At 34.3% G+C, this 20526-nt stretch overlaps 1 protein-coding gene and 1 non-coding gene across 2 annotated transcripts; one reads left to right on the top strand and one right to left on the bottom strand.

Annotated features, from left to right (window-relative positions):
* The first annotated feature begins 2781 nt into the window (after nucleotides 1-2781).
* On the top strand, nucleotides 2782-4970 carry LOC100776812 (non-specific lipid-transfer protein 1). The gene is made up of 2 exons (XM_003516373.5): nucleotides 2782-3206; nucleotides 4733-4970. The coding sequence occupies exons 1-2, from the start codon at nucleotides 2863-2865 to the stop codon at nucleotides 4740-4742; spliced, it is 354 nt and encodes a 117-aa protein (XP_003516421.1). The 5' UTR covers nucleotides 2782-2862; the 3' UTR covers nucleotides 4743-4970.
* A 704-nt stretch (nucleotides 4971-5674) lies between these two features.
* On the bottom strand, nucleotides 5675-5748 carry TRNAI-AAU (transfer RNA isoleucine (anticodon AAU)). The gene has a single exon. It is a non-coding gene; the product is annotated as a tRNA-Ile (tRNA).
* Between the last annotated feature and the right edge of the window lie 14778 nt (nucleotides 5749-20526).

The following is a 20526-nucleotide window of genomic DNA, read 5'->3' as shown; positions in this document are numbered from 1 at the left end:
ATTTCTGATTTTGTGTATTAGGGACCACAACCTTAATTTAGGTTTTAATCTGTTAGAGTTCTCATTATTCTATAACGGACCAAACTGGTTATCACTTATCAAGCCCATATTAATTTCTGATGATAATCCAATAAGCTCACCAAATTAAATCATTTTTATTGAGCCCATAGATGTAAATAACTAATATAAATTATAAATAATATGTAGTCAACACTAATTAATTAATTAGGAATTATAAAATTCCTAACATATGAATCATAATTTTCTAATTAATATTTTTCTCTGCTATTGAAGCTAAAAGAAATCATGCAGAACATATTCTTGTAACCTTATTTCACTTGTTAAGTTTGGCTACATAGATCATTTGATGTCAGTACTCATTGCGCTCCATGGAAAACCAAAATTTTAAAAAAATACATAGTTAGTTTTTTTTTAATTGTATTTTTGGATCTACAATGCACAAAGGAGGCTCACCGTCCAGTGGACTATGGCACGGTGGCACACCCTCTAACACAACTCATGTGCAGATCATTGCTTTTCTTTTAGCAGTATTGGTTTTCTAATTGTCTGTGTCATTCAATTAACTTAATTGAAAGAGGCAATAGTGTCTCTTATCATTTAAATAACATATTTAAAGGTTGCAATAGTGCTTGGTTGGTAACTGATCTCTTGACATGGTATTCTGTAGGTGGTAATGTTGATCCTAATTCTCATATTTGCTGGTGTCCATAATGGCTTAGCTAGCTTCTGAAACACTGCAGAGAAACTCATTGGAGAAAGACTTTTCGTGTACTTTTTGCAGGGATATTTCTACCTTTGGCTGTCTGTACTGTTGTGAGTTATTACTCTGTATCCCCTAATAACTGATGTCCATCTCTACACAAGCAAATGTTTTATTTTATTTGGATCTCTAGCATTTTCTTGTGACAAGGGAATACTTGAAGTTGATTCAACTAAATTACTTTCCTAATTTTGTTAATCCTACGGGGAAGAAAATATCTAAAAGAGAAAAGATACAGTTAATTAATAACAGAAATGCAGAGGTATCATGTTGTCAACTGCACTATTGCAGTTAATGCATTATACAACTGCACTAATGCAGAATATATGATATTTTAAAAAGATTAGTTTTCTATATCGATTTTGACTAAAACTGATATAGAAATTTGATTCAAGGACTTTACTAAAGCACCTTCAACATCGATTTTTTCCTGAATCCATATTGAATTTAGTTTTTAACATCAATTTTAAAATTAATGTTAAAAATGTTTCACTTTTAACAGATCAATTCAAAATTGATATTAAAGGTCTTTCTTATAGTGATGTATTTTTCAAGACTTCTTAACCTATATATCATCTTCATTGTCATTGTCACATCATGTAAGTTTATGCTCAAAACACCTACCCAACTCAAATACTTTGTCCCAACTTGAATCTTTCTAGAACTATTGCTCTTGGAAGTAATGATGGTGTGGATAAACAACGTGGCCACAATTGAAGAAAATGAAAAAGAAAATAAAGACATCAACCTTTATAGAAAATTGGATTTTGTTGTTAAGTAAATGGAATACCTATAAATGCTTGCTAAAATTTAAAGTGCAAGTGCAAGTGCAAGGACTATTTTGGTCTCTCTAAGTAGATGTAAGGCAATAAAGAAAACAGTTTTTAAAATAGCTTTGCTCTGATCTAGCAAGAAAAATAAACCTTAACAATCATAGTGACAAGAAACTTGATGCTTCACTTGGCTGTAGTTCCTCGTGAAATGCTTCGTCTATGGAGTATGTTTTTGTCCTTTTGGCTAAAATATTTGAAAAACAATCTAAAAAGTTTTAATAGAATAACTCAAACAAACCTTCATATCCTCCAATACTCAAAAACAGTTACATTAGAACCATGGAATAACTCATTACCTCAATTAAGCTACCAATGCAAAAATATTTCATATATAATTTGCCACAATTTCATTCTAATGACCTGAATCACATAATTAATTCAACCCGACATTTGAATATCTCACCAATTTTAATAATTGTTTTGTCTTTGCTCATGTCTAACAACGACCAATAAAAAAAATTTCGAATCAAGTTTGCATAATAATCCAATAAAATTCAATATCATAAAACTTTTACAGTATCATCATCTTAGCTCTCACATGCAAACAGATCGAAAATACTTCATTTAATTTTTAAGTGAATAAAAGATTAGAAAAATCTATTCGGTGCTGTCCTTTAAAAGAGAGTAAATAACCCTACGTACAGTTTCCTGATCTATCACACAGATATCCAATATTTCACATCCAATAATAGAATAACTTTAATTCACCAATATAAATTATGTTAATGCTGTGCAAAATTAAACTAATAATTTCTTTAGAGATGTCATTCTGCTTCTTTAAAAAAAATGTATGCTATTATGTGAATACTATCGTCATTTTTTTAGCACATGACTTGTGTGTTAAATATACAAATTAAACTATTTTTACAAATATGAATTAACAATAATTAAAAAGATACAAGAACATATCTGCAGCACTATTCGAGTAGAAAAATGGCAAATTTCATTCAATTAATTCAGGCTAACATTTTACTAGATAGAAAATTCCATTCGGTGCCGTCGGTCCATTTAAAGAGGGTACCAGATTTCTAACCCACAAGCATATTGAAGTGTCACTCGCTAGAGTAAAGACCAAAGAGAAAACCCATATCCCAATTTCCCTCGAGATAACCAAGAATTGAATAAAACACGACCACCACCTACTCAACCCTCCACAAAACAACCCCTATATAAACACCACACCCCTCACCAATTAATTAAATAGCAATCTAATTCACCTTCAGCATAATTACTTATTCCCTTTCAGAAATGGCTAGTTTTACTAAGTTAGCATGCATGGTTCTGGCGTGCATGGTCGTGATGGTTGCACACAACACTGTCCAAGGCATCAGGTGTGGCCAGGTTCAGGGTAACCTAGCACCGTGCCTAGGGTTTCTCCAGAACGGTGGAGCTGTTTCCAGAGGATGCTGCAACGGGGTCAGGAGTATTGTGAACAATGCCAGGACCACTGGTGATCGCCGTGCTGTTTGCAACTGCTTGAAGATAGCTGCTGGTGCTGTTCGGAAGCTCAACCCTTACAATGCTCAGGCTCTCCCCGGGAAATGTGGGGTCAACATACCCTACAAGATCAGCACCTCCACCAACTGTAACAGGTATGTGTCTATTGAGATAGAAATAAGTACACAACCTAACAACCTAGAGTAATGATCATGATTTTAAATTGGGATAAGTAAAAAAAAACCTTTTATGTTGTGGACAATTACAGAAATAATTGATGTGGCCACAGTTACAATCCGCTGTGGTGATTCAAAATATCTTTACTTTAGGGTCACAATTACCATTCTGGATCGCAATTTAAAATTATGATCCTTCTTTGAACACCTATTAGGTACCAACACTCCATCAAAATTTCTAATTTATCTATTTTTTTTTCTTATCACAAAATATTACTAGTTTTATTAATTATTTTTCTCTCATCTCTTTCTATTTTTCTCCGGATGCATATACTATTTGGCTGTTCAAGAATTATTTTTCAAACCTTAACAACTTGTCATTTAAATGAGAATATCCATGCATATCCTTCAATGGAATAAGATACAAGCAACCTCCCAACCAGGTGGATTAACTAGTTTCTATTTAACTAGTGATTTTTGAGTTTAAATTTCAAGAATAAAGCCATTTATAATATTCGGAGGAAGAATTTACAGTCAAACTTACATAGAATTAATTCTCATAATAAAGGTATTAAAACAAGAGCAAACAATAGTTAAGAACAAACAATAGTTTCCATAACTTTTATCACATCTTTCGTTTTCTCTTCATAATTTGTTTATTTTTCTATAGAGTGGACGTTTATATTTTTCCTTCAGGTTCTTATATATTTATGATAGATAGGACCCACAAAACTTAACGTGCCATATATTTTTTCTGTTACACCTTGTAACTTTAAGAGAATATCCAAATTGTTATTTAATGCATGCCTCTTGACGCATTATGTGCCTTTCTTTCTTCTGGAACACCGGGTAACTTTAAGAAAGGATCCGAATTTATGTTTATATTATTATATACATGCCTTTTTATGTTTTGTTAGCAACAACACTATTATTTTGAGGGCTTAAACCTATCTTAGTTTACTCATGTTTATACTTTTTAAGCCTTTCTTAATTAATTGGTTGGTCAATTGACTGATACTCGAGTGATTGAGCTATAGCTTACATTCTCCGGTTGTTAACCGAACAGAGAACCTACTTGCTATGAGGTTTATATCTGGTTTTGTAGGCATATAAATAAATGATACTCCCATGAACTCATCTATGAGAAAAATAATTAATTTTATACTAATTAAGAAAGATATATGATATTATTTAATTTTATCAATCTCAAGTAAAAAATAAAATTATTTTAAAAATATTTGTCATTGAAATTTGTTATCATGAATAATAACATTAAATAAGATAAAATTAATTAGATTTATTTATTTTTAAGTCTAACAAATAAAACCACATTTTTGTTTGTATAAATTAAATGATGAATGTTTTATGAATAATAACATTAAATAAGATAAAATTAGTTAAATTTATTTATATTTAAGTCTAACAAATAAAACCACATTTTTGTTTATATATAAGTTTGGAGGAAATACTACTAAAAGTTAATGTTGTTTGTTTTTGTTTTGCAGCATCAAGTGAAGCATGTGAATTGGCCGCGAATATTGCATGCTAGGAAACAGAAATAAAGGAGGATGTGGTCTTCTGTTTATGCGAGCTAGTTTTGTTTTGTGTTTTAGCCCACTGTGAAGTTTATACACTTCCATGGTCTTATGTGATGCTTTTAAATTAAATAAGAGAGTTTGTTGTTGAATTAACTCATTACTCAGAAATTCCAGTCCAGTAGGATGTTTATCGTGATTTGCAAAATCGGCTATTATATATATATATATATATATATATATTAAGGTTGATCGGTCATGTTACAACGTACTCCAGTTCACTGTGTCAAAATGTACTTTTAATAGCAATTCTAAACCACTATTATAAAGAGTGTGGAAACCTAAGATAACAATTACACGTAAAACGCTATTAAAACTATAATTTCAACGTATAAATAAGCATATTTAGTAGCAGTTGTATTTAAGATTATTAATAGAGGTCTTAGACTTAATACAGTACACAATAGGTAGTATCATTCATAATTAAAAGAAAAAAAATCATATCCCCCCTCCCCCCTTTGTGATTTCTCAATCAAAGCCATAAACCACTCCTTTTCAATGAACGCAACGACTCTTCCCTATTACTTGTCCTCACACAAACCTATTGCCAGATGCGCAAGATGATATCACTGGATATGCCATATGTGGATGTTGTAGCTATACATTACGAACAAACTTGATTTACAGGAATGCACATACAAATTTGTCTGTGACGTGTGTATATGACAAGGTTTAAACTGTGAACTTGTTCCTTCGAGATTGTTTACTTATATTACAAGTGGAATAAAATAATAGGCATTAAATAATTTTTCGCTGCAGTAAGCATAAAAAAAAATAAAAATTGTTCATCCCCTTATTAATAATGTTGCAGGTCTCGAACTTTCTTTATTGAAAAAGAAATAAGTTACATTTTGGCCCATGCAGGTCTCGAACCTGCGACCTTCGCGTTATTAGCACGACGCTCTAACCAACTGAGCTAATAGGCCAATCATATTTTATTCTTTAATAAATAAAATAATTGAACTATAATATTTACTACAATTTTGGACACTACTCAAACATTGACTATAGTTAGATGATCAATTTTTCTCTGTTTTTCCATAGTTATGCACCTGTGTATCATAGAGATCACTGTACCCCTTTTCTGTGAACGCTGGATGACTATATTGAGATTTCAAAGTCTAAAATTAATCGATTCCGTATTGTTAATTTAAGATTTACTATTATTATTGTATTTTTAAATGTTTCATTTTATCTATATTTTATAAAAAGAATGGTAAGAAAACTATGATAAGAAATGGGTGATTATAACCTTTATTATGTGGAATGAATATATTCCCCAAAGTATATTATGACGTGTTGAGATATGCGGAAATAAGGAAGTAAAAGAAAAGGAAAATATTAAAATATTTAGAGTAATAAAAAAATTTTAAAAAAATTGTCTAGATCACATGTATCATCTATATGAGATAATCCTATTTAAGTTAGATATATATGATTATTTTAGGTGACAAATTTATTCATCTAAATATTTAATATAATTACATACTCAAAACTTATAAACCCAAACAAAAAGTTTAATATAATAATTCCTTTTGAAAGAAATAAAAGTATTAAAAAAGATTAAAAAAAATCTCAATTTCCTATAATTATGAGAATGTGTATTTGGTCAGATTCATTATTATTTTTAATTTAATTATATAGAATTAAATAAAGAGAGACACCGATAGGTTTTCCTCATTCTTGTCCTCACAAAAGACGGGACAAATACGAATATAAAAGAGATAGGTTTAAAGTTTTAATATCTATCTTTATCTTCGTCAGGTTTTATCATGTTTGGATATACCAGCGGGTAACTTATTATATTTTTTATAATTTTAATTTATTTTTATTTGTAAGTAAATTATATATTAAGTTTTTTATTATATTTTAATTCAAAACAATAAAATGTTGAAGATGCAAATAAAGTGTTGAGAGTCCCTCTTGGGAATATTGAGGGTCAAGATAGGTTGGTCTAGAGGTGGAGCAAGGATGGCTATTATTCAGTTCGGACAGCTTACCATAGTGCTCGTACGTAGTCAGGTAGCAAGGGACCAATACAAGGTGACAGGAAACTGGAAGCATTTGTGGAAGCTTAAGTTACCCTCGAATGTCAAACATTTCCTATGGAGGGCTTGTCAGGATTGCTTGCCGACGAGACTGAAGCTACAACAACGTGATGTTGAGTGCCCGAGCTCATGCATGAACTGTTCTGCAGGCCTAGAAAATGGCTAGCACTTGTTTGTGGTGTGTGAACAGGCTCAACAATGTTGGTAAGTGATGAACCTATGACAAATTGTTCATCCCCTTATTAATAATGTTGCAGGTTTTGCATAGCTTCTCTTTTGTCTCTTTAGAGAAATGAGTGAAAAGCAATTGGAGGATTTTTGCATGGTTACGTGGAGTCTTTGGAGGGCCAGAAATGACAAACTATGTGATAATATTGTTGTTCCAATCCCTCAGATCATAACTCGTGCAAGGGAGACCCTTCATCAATGGAGAAGTGCCTAAGTCCACCGGGCCTCCTGTGATCAGGTAAGGCCTCATAACAACCACGACTGCTGCTGCGCGTATCCAGCATAATTTCTAGTACACCCAGCAAACAAGTGTGCTTCCCATGTTATCCTTTTGTAAAATTGATACGGATTAGACAATCCATAAGTCTCATACGGATTTTTTTTAAAGCCCAAGAACCACCCTAGGCAATGGGCTCCTCCAGTTGTGTGCCAATTAAGTGAAATGCAACTTGGACGCGGGTTTTTTTAAAGAAGATGTATCAATGGGAATTGGTATCTGCATTCGAGATTCCCACGGTCAGCTTTTGCAGGCAAGACTTGAGGTTCTGAATTTCCTTCCCTAAGTCCAAGAGGGGGGCTTTAGCCTTACTAGCAACCCTAAATTGGCTGAAGGCTTTGAATAAAGAGAATCTTTTAAAATTATAAACAATATCCTAAAGATTTGAAATTATAAATTAATTTGAATTGTATCTCAACAATCCCTCCCTCGATTAAAATTTTCCAATTTTATCTTCAATCACCATGAATCTTTGTAGGCTTGTGTTGTGCTCCACACAAAGTTTGGTATGTTTCTCAGTCTTCTCTGTATCTGTGAGTATTGGATGGTCTCGACTTTCACCCCTGTTAGCTACTACCATTGGAACACACAACTTGACTTTCACATCATCAAGAAGACTTTCAACACTAGAATCTCACGTTGATCCACCATTAGCTTCCTCAGACTTGTTCAATACCCTTCTTTTCTTTAGTCACCAAGTCACAGGATCACCAGACTCTGATATCACTATTGGGGTAAAACACATACATCTCTATATTACTCATGTGAGTTTGGTGGAAAATTCCACTTGCTTTTCTTATTGATTGGCCAATAATTAAAGGCTTAAATATGTGTGAAAATCCATGAAATATTCCTGAATTTCACAACTGATTCCTAAATTTTTTTGCTTCTCGTTGGGTCCCTAAAACTTCAAAAGATTTGTGAAAGATCTCTATCGTTAGTTTTCGTCCAAAACGTAATGACATGTTCAAGGTTATCATACTCACGATTCTACGTAGAATCTTAGAGGCTCCGTAAACTCGACTCGTAGAATCGAATCGTAAACTCGTAAGAGTTTACTCAAATAAAAAAAATATTAATATTCCTTTATATAAAATCATAAGTAAATATTTCAACCCTAAAATAAATAAAAATAATAAACTTTAACAATAATTCAATAAACTAACATAGTGCACAATCCACACTCAATCTAACATAAGTTCATACGATACGAAACATAAATTCTAAAAATAAAAACACTTAAAAAAAATAAATAATTCAAATGTCCATCAATCGTCTAATAAAATCATCCCCAATATCACCACCACCACCACCACATTTTGTGCAAAACTAAAAATTATAGGAGAACATGCACCCAGATGATTTCATTGCCTTCTAAATGGATATGTTCACATCTTCTAGTAGGAAACCTAGAGACTCATGATTACTATGACTATAAAGGCCTTATGAAATATGCATGGAGCCACGCGGTTATATCAGACCAGTAATACGACAAAGCAAAACAATTATGTGATTTTAAACAATTTGAATGGTTTAATGAATGCAACAAGACCATGAATGAATCGTCATAACTATTAAAATAGATCATATGCAAAAGATCATCATTTCGATACCACCAATAAATGCTTATCACATGCAGCATAAAGGCAAAAGAGATACCGAGAAGAACAGAGACTTTTCGATCTCCCAGCAAAATATTACAGTTGATATACAAATTCCATTTGACTTGAACATCATAGCTAATATACAAATTGTGACAAAGAAACCTGCACCTCCAAGCTCCAAGTAGGAGAAGCAGTAAACTATTTTGAGTAATCTTTTCTTTCACTCTACCTCTTTCCTTGGCAATAACATAGTGTGTTGAAAGCCACACGGCAGCAGAAACATCAAAAAATAATTTAATTGGGGTATTGGGTAGCACGTATGTTAGTGAATACTAATTTCATAGTTTCCATCCCCTCCACAAGGCAAACAACCCTTCTTTAATAGACTATTATTCCCATATGCACATCCCATGAGAAAACCTGGGCATGCCTCCAAATACAAGAGGCAGACAAAGGAATGTTATATCGAAGAAAAAATTATCTGTATCAAGAGCATAATGCTAAAAAGCATAACCTCGAACAAGTTATAATATCATCAAAATATTGCCAACAAGTCAAGCATATACAATCTCTCTAATATTTAAGTTACACAACTTGCTCCACCCACATCCTCAAACTCTAGCATATACAATATAAATCCAATCCAATCCAACGAGTTGAACACGTACTTCGCATTTGATGTAAAAACCAATTGTAGAGACAACAAAACAAAACTAAAGAAGCAATACCTTGCAAATGCTGGCAGATGAAAACAATCAGCAACAAGAGAGAAAACGATAGAATATGCTCAATCCACTTCGCAACCTGCTGAATATCATACCTCTGGTAAGTAGAGGACGATGAAGAAGAAGAAGAATCCCTAGCGCCATCATCCAAAGACACCAACGACACCCTCTCCTCTGCCATTCGCCAACGATACGACAAAATCTCACTCCTCCCAACCACCGCCTCCTCACCGCCCAGCTCCCCACCCCGACCCCTCAACGAGGACGGCGACGAATCGCTTTCCTGCTTGCCAGCCTCAATTATGCGTATCGCAACCTCCTCAGCAGCGCCGTTGCATGCATTCTCATTGGAATCAGAGGCTGAAGCAGCAGCCGAATCAGAGTAGCTCATCACATAGTCATTTTCAGGTTTTCATAAGTGGGTAGCTCAGCACCAGCACAACACCGTTTTGGGTTTTCGTAAACCTGTGGACTCATAGCAGACTCGCGAGTCTACCCAAACTCGCCCGAGTCTGCATTAAATCGGACGAGTCTACTTTGTTTTCGATTCTACTTCCGATTTAACTCACCGAACCTTAGTGGAATCATAAAATCGACCGATTTTACGATTTAAAACGCGAGTTTAACAACCATGGACATGTTTGTTAGTTGGACACACCAGCAGTACACATGCGGAACCACGTCAAAGGTATCAATGACATGGTGTACCACATGGATTTTTTTATTTAATTTAATTTAATAAACTATTTTATTAAAAAAAAGAAAAGAAAGTTAAAGTGACTTGAAACACATTGAATGAGTGTTGTTTTGAAGTTGAGATAGGCTTGCAATATGTCTTTTTCTTTCTTTGTTCACGTAGCACTACTTCTGAAAGAAACCTAAAACACGTCTAGGGTTTTCTTTTGATTGCAAGTGTGGGGGAATCAATTACTGTCGTGGAAGGGTAGACTTCCTGATCCATGGGTGTAGATGGTGAGAGCTTTCTGCTTTGGACGTTGATGGTGTAGTTCATGCTTTTTCTAGGGTTCTTGGTTGAAGGGAGTTTGAAGACAACACGGTTTGGTGAAAGTGAGATTGAACACAACACGGTTAGGTAAGCATTCTTTAATGCTTTTGATGTAGCTTTAGGGTTTTCATTTGCCTCTGTGCTTGTTCTTTTCGCCATGTAGGGTTGCATGTGGTGGGACTGTTAAGTGGATTAAAAAATCATTTTTTAATTTTTATTTTTATTTTTGGACTGTTTGTTATAGATGGTATTTTCTATCAAGGTGCATCACAGAGGGCATGTGGTCCATTCTATTTGGAATTATGTTGGTGGAGATGTCACGTCGTTGGCTGACATAGATGTTGACAAATGGTCATATTTTGAGTTTGTGGGGATTTTGAAGGAAGATGTGAAACTAAAAGAATGTGAGGGTGTGTTTAAGTTGTGGTGGAATGGGGGTGATGATGAGACCAAAGAGTTTGCCTTGGATATCCATGTTGTGGAGTTGTACAACTACTATGTGAGCACTAAAAGTGTATGTGGAGGTGTTTAATGGTGGTGGGAATGAAGTTGTTGTTGCTGGGAATGAAGGGAATGAAGATGCACACGGTGGGAATGAACGTGCTTCTAAATCTGATGAAGGTGATAGTGGTTCTGAATTTGAGGAAGAAAGGGATGTTATTGAGGATAGTGAGGAAGAGAGAGCAATTAGTGTTGATGATGGGATTGAGAATAACGATGAACTACTAGTGAACCTTATAAAAAATAAGCAACCCTAGATTGAGGATTCTATAGTTGGACCTAGTGGTGATGTGGGGAGTATTGTAGTAGATGGAAAATTGAGTGAGGGGTATGAGACTGAAGAACTTGATAGCGTAGGATCTGAATCAGATGATGGCGACAAACACAAGTTTGTAAGATTCAGAATAAAGAAGTTGGAAAGAGATTTTAAGTTCACAAATGGTATGGATTTTTATAGTAATAAAGAGTTTAAAGAAGCAATTGTGAAGCATTCATTATTGAATGGGAAACAAGTTAGTTTTAAACCAAATGACCTAGTGAAGGCAAGAGTTAAATGCATTGATAAGTGTGGTTTTGAAATTTTTTGTATCAAGGTTGGGAGGAGCATGCACCACTTACAGGATTAAGACATGTAGACCCAAACATAAATGTGGAAAGGCCTTTAAAAACAAAAATGCTACGCCCAAATGGGTGTCCAAGGTTACTATAGAGAGTTTGAGGATTAGAAATGATGTGAAACTGACACAGATTATGGATGATGTGAGATTCAAGTATGGTATTGGGATATCTTTGGCTATTGCTTAGAAGGCCAGGATGATTGCTAGAGTAATAGTGGATGGGGATCTCGTTAAATAGTATTGTTTGCTGGAGGCATATGGCGAGGAGCTAAAGGTTGTATGTAAAGGTAATAGCAACAAATTGATATTGTAAAGACCATAAGGGCTACTGCTACCAAGGTTTGGGAGCTTTTATATGTGTCTACAAGGAAGCAAATTGGCCTTCAAGAAATCATGTAGACCAATAATAGGTCTTGATGGGTGTCATTTAAAGAGTAAGTATGGGGGTCAAATTGCAGTTGGGAGAGATCCCAATGATCAATATCTTCCACTAGCATTTGTTGTGGTTGAGAATGAAACAGGATTTGGGGAAGTGGCTTTTGGAGTTGCTAGTGCAAGATATTGGAGAAATTGATGTCAACAAATGGATTTTCATTAGCGATAAAAAAAAAGGTATATTTTTTGTGTATTAGGTCCATATAACTCTTTATTGTAAGCTCTTTATAACTTTCAATGTTTTTGTGTAAAGTCCCTGTAACTCTATACTTTTGTATTAGGTCTCTGTCACTTCCAATAATTATGTGTTTGGTGTCTGTCATAGTTAATATGTGTTTATTGAATTTGTTTGTAGAGATTGGTGAACACTTTAAGAGCAATAGGAGCTGGTGATGAAAACTGATTCTGCTTGAGATACTTGTATCAAAATTTCAAGAAAAAGTTTGGTGGAGGCACACATTTGAGAGACCTAATGATGTGGTGGCTAAAGCTACATTTAAGGAGGTGTGGGAAGACAAAATGTTGCAACTAAAGGAGATCAAACAAGATGCTTATGAATGGCTAATGAAAACCGTTGACACAAATGCCTGGTATAAGCATGCTTTTTCTTACTATCCTAAATGTGACCTATTGATGAATAATTTAAGTGAGGCATTTAATAGTACTATATTAGTGGCTTGGGAGAAGTCAATAATAACACTGTTTGATTGGATTTGGTCATACTTAATGGCTTGGTTTGTAACAGAAAAAATATGTTAGTGAAATCATGCCAAACCAAAGAAGAGATTAGAAAGGGAAATAAAACATGTTCGTAATTTGACCGCTGTGTATTTTGCACACAAAATAGTTGAGGTCACTTATGCTTTGAATGGAGAAAAATTTGTTGTAAAACTGATTGATAGGACTTGTACTTATAATTTTTTGGGTATAGTTGCTATTTTATGCCACCATGCAGTGGCTGCCATAAGGTATGCTGGTGTAAAACCAGAGTCATTTGTCCATGAGTATTATAGTATGAAGTTTGATGACATTTGTTATTCAAATGAGATCTCTACTATGAACGACCAAAGAATGTGGAAGGATTCAAGGAATCCTGCTAGTGTTTTACCCCCTGAGTATAAAAGAGGTGCGGGTAGGCAAAAAAAACTTAGAAGAAGGGAACCAAATGAGGAGTCCAACCCCACCAAACTTAGGAGGAAAAATATACTAAATATCAATGTAGTAAGTGTAGGAAATTAAGCCACAATTCTAGGAGGTGTCCCATACCTCCTCCTGTGGTCAAGGAACCACCTGCTTCAAATAATGGGGCAACTACTGATGCAAGTACAATTGCTGATAGGAACCAAGCTAATGGGAACCAAAATGCTACTGTTGCCAACCAAGGTCCCTTTGGTTCAATCCCAGGTAGGTGTTTGAAAATGAACCTTTTGGCAATGTCAAAAAAACTCAGGTAATGTTTCCTTATTCCTTCTAAAGTTGTTATCCATAACTTGTTAATTTTAAATTGTCATTTGCTAAAATGTTATCATCTTTTTTATTTGTCAGTCAAATAACTATAGAAAACATGGGACAACATCAAAGCATGATAAGGGAAAAAATATTCCAACCACTAGTAAGGCTTCAACAACATCAAATGGTAAAAAGGAAAAAACAAAAACTTCTACAACAACACCAAAGACCAGGAAGCAAATGACCCTAACTACTGTCCAAAAAACCCTACTTCTATCCAAAAAAACCCTATTTTTGTCCAAAAAAAACCTAACTGCACCAAACAATAAAAAGACTAACTCAACACAATCAACTAACTCAGCACCGTCACCATATGTATCTACATCAACACTAACCCCCAACAAGCTTCAACCACCATCATCAATCATTTTAGGAGAAGGACCAAAAACCCGGAAGCAAATGAGACCACCTATTGAGAATGTATTTCTTAGGAAAATGTGTAAGTTGTTTGCAAAGACATCTGCTTCTACAGCCCCATGAGCCATAGAGCGAAACATTGACCAGCTGTGACCATGCCTTAATCACCCGAATCAACCGTATCAGCTTGCACCAAATCAAAGTCTCACATTAAGCCATGAATTATCAAAGTTTAAATTTTATGAAAACTTAAGTTAAGGCTAATTATAGAGACTAAAAATATCTTTTAAATGATATAGAGACAACACTATCGGTTGATAATTAACTTACATTGTTGTTACTGTGTTACATGTCACAACTTTTCTGAGGGCATGCACAGTAAATACAAAGAGCAAAACATTGACCAATGACCATACATTAATCATCCGACTCAACCGTATTGGCTCGCACCAAATTAATCGTCTCACATTAAGCCAGGTGCCTAACGATTAGATCATGTACCACATAGCATTAACTTCATCACAACCACCAACAAACCAAATCCTGCCACATGCCCTCTCCTATGCGATATTCTTATTACATCTCAACTTTAGGGTGTGTAGACGGATGCATTCTCGTATAATTTTTAAATGGACTTTCATATAATTTTTAATAAAAAAAATTTTTCTTTTTGTTTTAAAAAAAGAAACAAAATTACTATAGAAGAAAGTAAAATACGATCATAATAAAGAATAACTATCCAAATATAAATAACATAAATGTTGTAGAAAAACACCAACCACATACATACTGTGCATAAATCATATCACGTAACCAATAGTGCAAGAAATTACATTTTTGTATTAATTTTCATTACCCTTACTTAAATTAACATCCTACTCGGATTGTGAAGCATTGAACATTCAACGAAACAGGTGGTTAGTAAGACCCAAAAGAAAATGAACATATGATAATATTTATTGCTGCATACACACCACTTGTGTGTATTTGTGTTCCCTCCCACCTACGTTATTACTCCCATCTCATGTTCCATATTAACCCTACCCTTACAACACCTTACTCAACAAGTAATAAGCAAGAAACTCCAAAGCAAAAAAGAAGAAAATTCACGTTATATTGTTAGTTTTGCCATTTCTTTCTTTCTTTTGAGTAGTGATGGCTAGCCTCAAGGTTGCATTTGTGGTTGTGGTGTTGTGCATTGTTGGTTAATTTGAAAATCGAGATAATACTGGATAAATCTGAAGTCGTGTATAACACTTTCAGATTGAATCAAATTTCGGGGTTCAACCAAAATTGTTCAATCGGATAAAATCAGAAGATTATAATTCAAGAGTTTTGTTTTGGTCTTGTATGTTTTGTCACACCGTTATGCTTTCTGAACCAGAATGATTATTTATGATCAAAGAACAGGTGGTTTTTGGCGGTTGATGGAAGTTTTTTCTTTTTAAAAAATTCCGTTGATGGAAGTTTTAGTAACTTCCATGTAACTTCCAAAATTTTCCTAAACCGAACATCTCGTTATTACATTAAAACAAGTGTGCACTCTTATTTTAACATAATAAAGAGATCAATTACACTAAAATGTCCAACAAACCTCCCCCATTTTAGTGTAATTACCGATCAAATCACCAAAGTCATAACATACCACAAACTACTGCATAGATGAAATATCGTGACGATTGAATTTCATCTTAGCAAATTACACGTTTCAAATATTCGAATATCAGGGTGTCACTAAGGATTGAACCCTTTCTATTCATAATGAATACATGAAGATAATGTGCACAATAGTTTATAACATTACTCTTGCTCGACACTAGTTTACTAGCCTGTGTCCCTATCCTTCATAAGCATATCAAAGCCAAGTCCCAGCTTCTTGAAGCGGCTAAATTTCATGCTTATATAGGTAGTCCTTTTCTTTCTTGCACCTGCAAATGCAATTTTTCAAAAGAACCATTGAGAAGTTATACTTCAACATCCTTAACTTACAGAACCGAACACATTCCTTTTGGGATGCTTTCGATGATGTGTTCCAATCTCTACATGTTAAGCTTTCCACATTGAATTCAGCACCTAATGTCATATTAGATGGGAATTGGGTATCTTAACATAAGAGATTTCAGATGGACTTTAATCCTAATCCCACAGCCGACCTTTTCACGAGATCTCTACTTAACCCTTTGGTTAAATGATCGGCCAAATTATGCTAAGTTCTCACAAATTCCACTGATATCACACCATGCATGATTAACTCCCGAACCATGTTGTGTCTAACACCCAAGTGTCTAGACTTCCCATTATACACTTGACTATATGCCTTAGCCAAAGTTCATATAGGGTAACCTTATTCCTTTTGTTAGGAATTCAGTTCAACAAGTAACAGGCTGTCAACATAGCCTCACCCCAAAATTCTTCACTTAAACCCGAATAGGATAACATGGAATTCACCATTTCTTTCAAGGTTCTATTCTTCCTTTCGGTTACACCATTCTGTTGTGGTGTATAGGGAGCTGTAGTTTGATGTATTATTCCAGTAGATTGAAAATAAAACGGATCATAATACTCACCTCCCCTATCCGTACGAAGAGTTTTGTTTAGCCCATTTTGATGAAGTTCTACCTCTTTCTTATAAATTTTAAATTTATCAAGAGCTTCATCTTTTGTATTTAATAAATATACATAACAATACCTTGATGCATCATCAATAAAAGTAACAAGATATTTTTTATGACCTAATGATGGAGTAGCATGCAAATCACACAAATCACTATGAATAAGGTCTAAGACTTTAGTCTCACTTTTAACATCCTTAAAAGGTTTCCTAGTGATCTTGGTCAACATGCAAGTTTTGCATTTTTCAATGTTCATATCAAAAGGAGGAATCATACTTGTTTTTGACATATCTTTTAATCTTTTGTAATGAACATGTCCTAATCTAGCATTCCAAATTTCTGATTTTGTCATATTAGTTATAGAACTACACGAGGCCATACAAACAGATTCATGAACAAAAGGAATATCAATGTTTAATTTGAACATTCCATTACAACGATAATCAAATCCAACAAACGAACCATGTCTTGACAGGATGTACTTGTCACTTTCAAGTACTTGCTTGAAACCACAATTATTTAAAATCATACCAGACAATGAGTTCTTACGAATACCAGGTACAAATAAGACATTATCCAAATACAAACTTTTTCCGGAAGTAAAAACTAAATTCACACAACCTAATCCTAGGATTGGTTCAGTTGCAACATTGTCCATCTTCACAATAGAGCCATCATCGATTGGTCTAAATTCCTTGAACCAACGACAATCTTTGCACACATGGATTGTTGCTCCCGAATCAAACCACCAAGCAACGTCATCATCCTGCACATAGAATGCATCAGATATTAGTGATACATAATTTGAATTCATATTCGAATTAAAATTATTCACTACAATCTAACCTTGTTGCTTTTCAGGATCATTAGACCCACTTGGACCAGCCTTGTTCTTTCCTTTGAACACCCGGCAATCCCTCTTTAAATGACCAGGTTTCCCACACTTCCAACATGACAATTTTGTCTGTTTGTTTGGACCTTTGTTCTTCTTTCCTTGAAATTTTCGTTTGTTACCTTTAGCATTGTAATTTTGCTTAACTGTTCCACTTTCCTCTACCATATTAACGGAAGAGGAACCTGCTACGTTTTTATCATTGACTTTGTCAATTTCCTGAGCCCTCAGCGACTCCTCAATCATGAAATGACTATCGAGTTGAACCAGAGTCAACTCTTCCTTCTTATGTTTCAAGGTATGCTTGAAGTCTTTCCAAGAAGAAGGCAGTTTATCAATTATAGATGAAACTGCAATAGATTCATCCATTTTCAAATCATGTTGAGTAAACTGACCCAAAATCCGCAGCAGTTCATTATATTGTTCCATAACAGGCCTCGAATCAATCATTTTGTAATTAAAGAAATTACTAACTAAGAATTTGTTACTTGAGGCATCTTCTGCCATATACTTGGATTCAAGAGAGTCCCATAATTCCTTAGCAAACTCAACATTTTGATAAATATCAAAGAGAGAGTCAAACATACCGTTCAGAATGTGTCCATGACAAATGTAATCGTCGTTCTCCCATTTCGAATGCTTCCTTGTTTGATCCAGAGTTTCGTCTTCCATAAACACCGACATCGGTGTACTCAGCACATACACCACCTTCAATGTTGTCAAGAGAAAGCACATCTTCTTTTGCCATCTCCTGAAATCCTGCCCTTCAAACTTGTCCAACTTCGCAAACTTGTTTGTCATCTTCGAACTATCGTTCGTCATCTCGAAAGATTTGATTCAATCTTTTGTTGGTTAATTTGAAAATCGAGATAATACTGGATAAATCTGAAGTCGTGTATAACACTTTCAGATTGAATCAAATTTCGGGGTTCAACCAAAATTGTTTAATCGGATAAAATCAGAAGATTATAATTCAAGAGTTTTGTTTTGGTCTTGTATGTTTTGTCACACCGTTATGCTTTCTGAACCAGAATGATTATTTATGATCAAAGAACAGGTGGTTTTTGGCGGTTGATAGAAGTTTTTTCTTTTTAAAAACTGCCGTTGATGGAAGTTTTAGTAACTTCCATGTAACTTCTAACCGTTGATGGAAGTTTTAGTAACTTCCATGTAACTTCCAAAATTTGCCTAAACCGAACATCTCGTTATTATATTAAAACAAGCGTGCACTCTTATTTTAACATAATAAAGAGATCAATTACACTAAAATGTCCAACATGCATGGTTGTGGTGAGTGCACCCATGGCAGATGCTAGGATCAACTGCGGACGTGTCGCGGCCGTGGTGTCTCCATGCCTTGGCTACCTTCGGAGGGGCGGAAGACCACAGGCGAGGTGTTGCAACGGAGTGAGGAACCTTCACGCCCTGGCCAAGACCACCGCTGACCACAGGACGGCATGCAACTGCCTGAAAACCTTTGCAAGAGGTCTTGGTAGGGGTGTCAATGCCAACAATGTAGCTACACTCCCAAGAAAATGTAGAGTCAACATCCCCTACAAGATCAGCATCTCCACTAACTGCAACACGTATGTGAGACTGACTACTCACTCCATATGCTTTCATTTCCTCATACATTTTCATTCAGTAACTCCTCAGAGCAATTTCACTAGAGAGCAATGATACACAAAGCATCATTTATTTCACTAATACCTAAAGTGCAATACTCACTCTATATATATATATATATCCTCACATTGGTAAAGAGAGTAGTAATTTTTACCAAGGGGATTAAGTCTAGTGGTAGGGAGTCAGGATGGGCCCAATGGTAAGAGAGATCTAAAATAAATTATAAAAGAACGAATTGTATGTTAATTTTTTTTTGTTAACATATGTGATTTTTTTGTTAATATATGTGATTTTTTACTTTATAAAAACTAATAACAAATATTTTTTTGTGAGCCTAAAATATAAATTTTAATTACTTTATCTTTAAATTGGTCCTATTCCATTAAAGAAAGTTTTCACAACTAGTATCTGATCATAACTTAAACATGATTGACATGGAAAGGAAATATATACCATGGGAAACTAAAAAAAAGAGTAATGTTTGATTTTAGATTCTCAAAAAAAGTAAATGGATTCTTTTTATTTTCTATTTATGAAAATTTGTCATATATGATATATGAACTCTAAAGAGACCAAAGATGATATATTTTTTTTTGGAAAGATAAGGACCACAAATAATACCTTTACATAAATGAAAGGCAGCAAATGACAATTTATTTTTTAGGGACTAAAAAAGAACATTGTATTATTTGAAAGGACTAAAAGTATATCTAACCCCATTTTTAATTATTAGTTAAAATCTAACCTTTACTGTACCGAGTCTCATTTATAATTTTACATAATAAAAAATTATTTTTAAGAAAAGAAAAAAGAGGTTAAAAGTATGTTATTAACTTTAATCGTACTTAAATGGTGTTCAGAAGTTTAATTAAGAACTAGCTAGTGTCATAAGTTTGTGTAATTTGTTACGCATTCATTTTGTAACTTTATTTTACTTGACGAGCATATAGATGATTATTTTAGTTTGAAAACTTGTAGTTATTTGAGTTGATTTGTTAAATGGTTTGTGCAATATTGCAGCATCAGGTAAGGATGGATGATGAATCTCAGGATCTTGTACAAGGAAGAAACAGCAGGTCAATTTTTCAGTCGAAGGATACTATATATGATAATAGTGCTGCTGAATTAACTAATGAAAATAATTAAAGGGAGGTTGATGAGGGCTCCACTTGTGCGAGTCTCCTCTTGATCTCGGTGTGTCTCTTAGTTTTTTCCGACTTTGGTCCAGTTATTATGTTATTATTGTACGTGTTCGCTGAAATTTGTC

Source organism: Glycine max, chromosome 1 (assembly GCF_000004515.6).
Source record: "Glycine max cultivar Williams 82 chromosome 1, Glycine_max_v4.0, whole genome shotgun sequence".
In the NCBI taxonomy this organism is placed as follows: Eukaryota; Viridiplantae; Streptophyta; class Magnoliopsida; order Fabales; family Fabaceae; genus Glycine; species Glycine max.
Note: the sequence above shows the minus strand (reverse complement) of the source record. Positions and strands in the feature narration are given on the sequence as shown.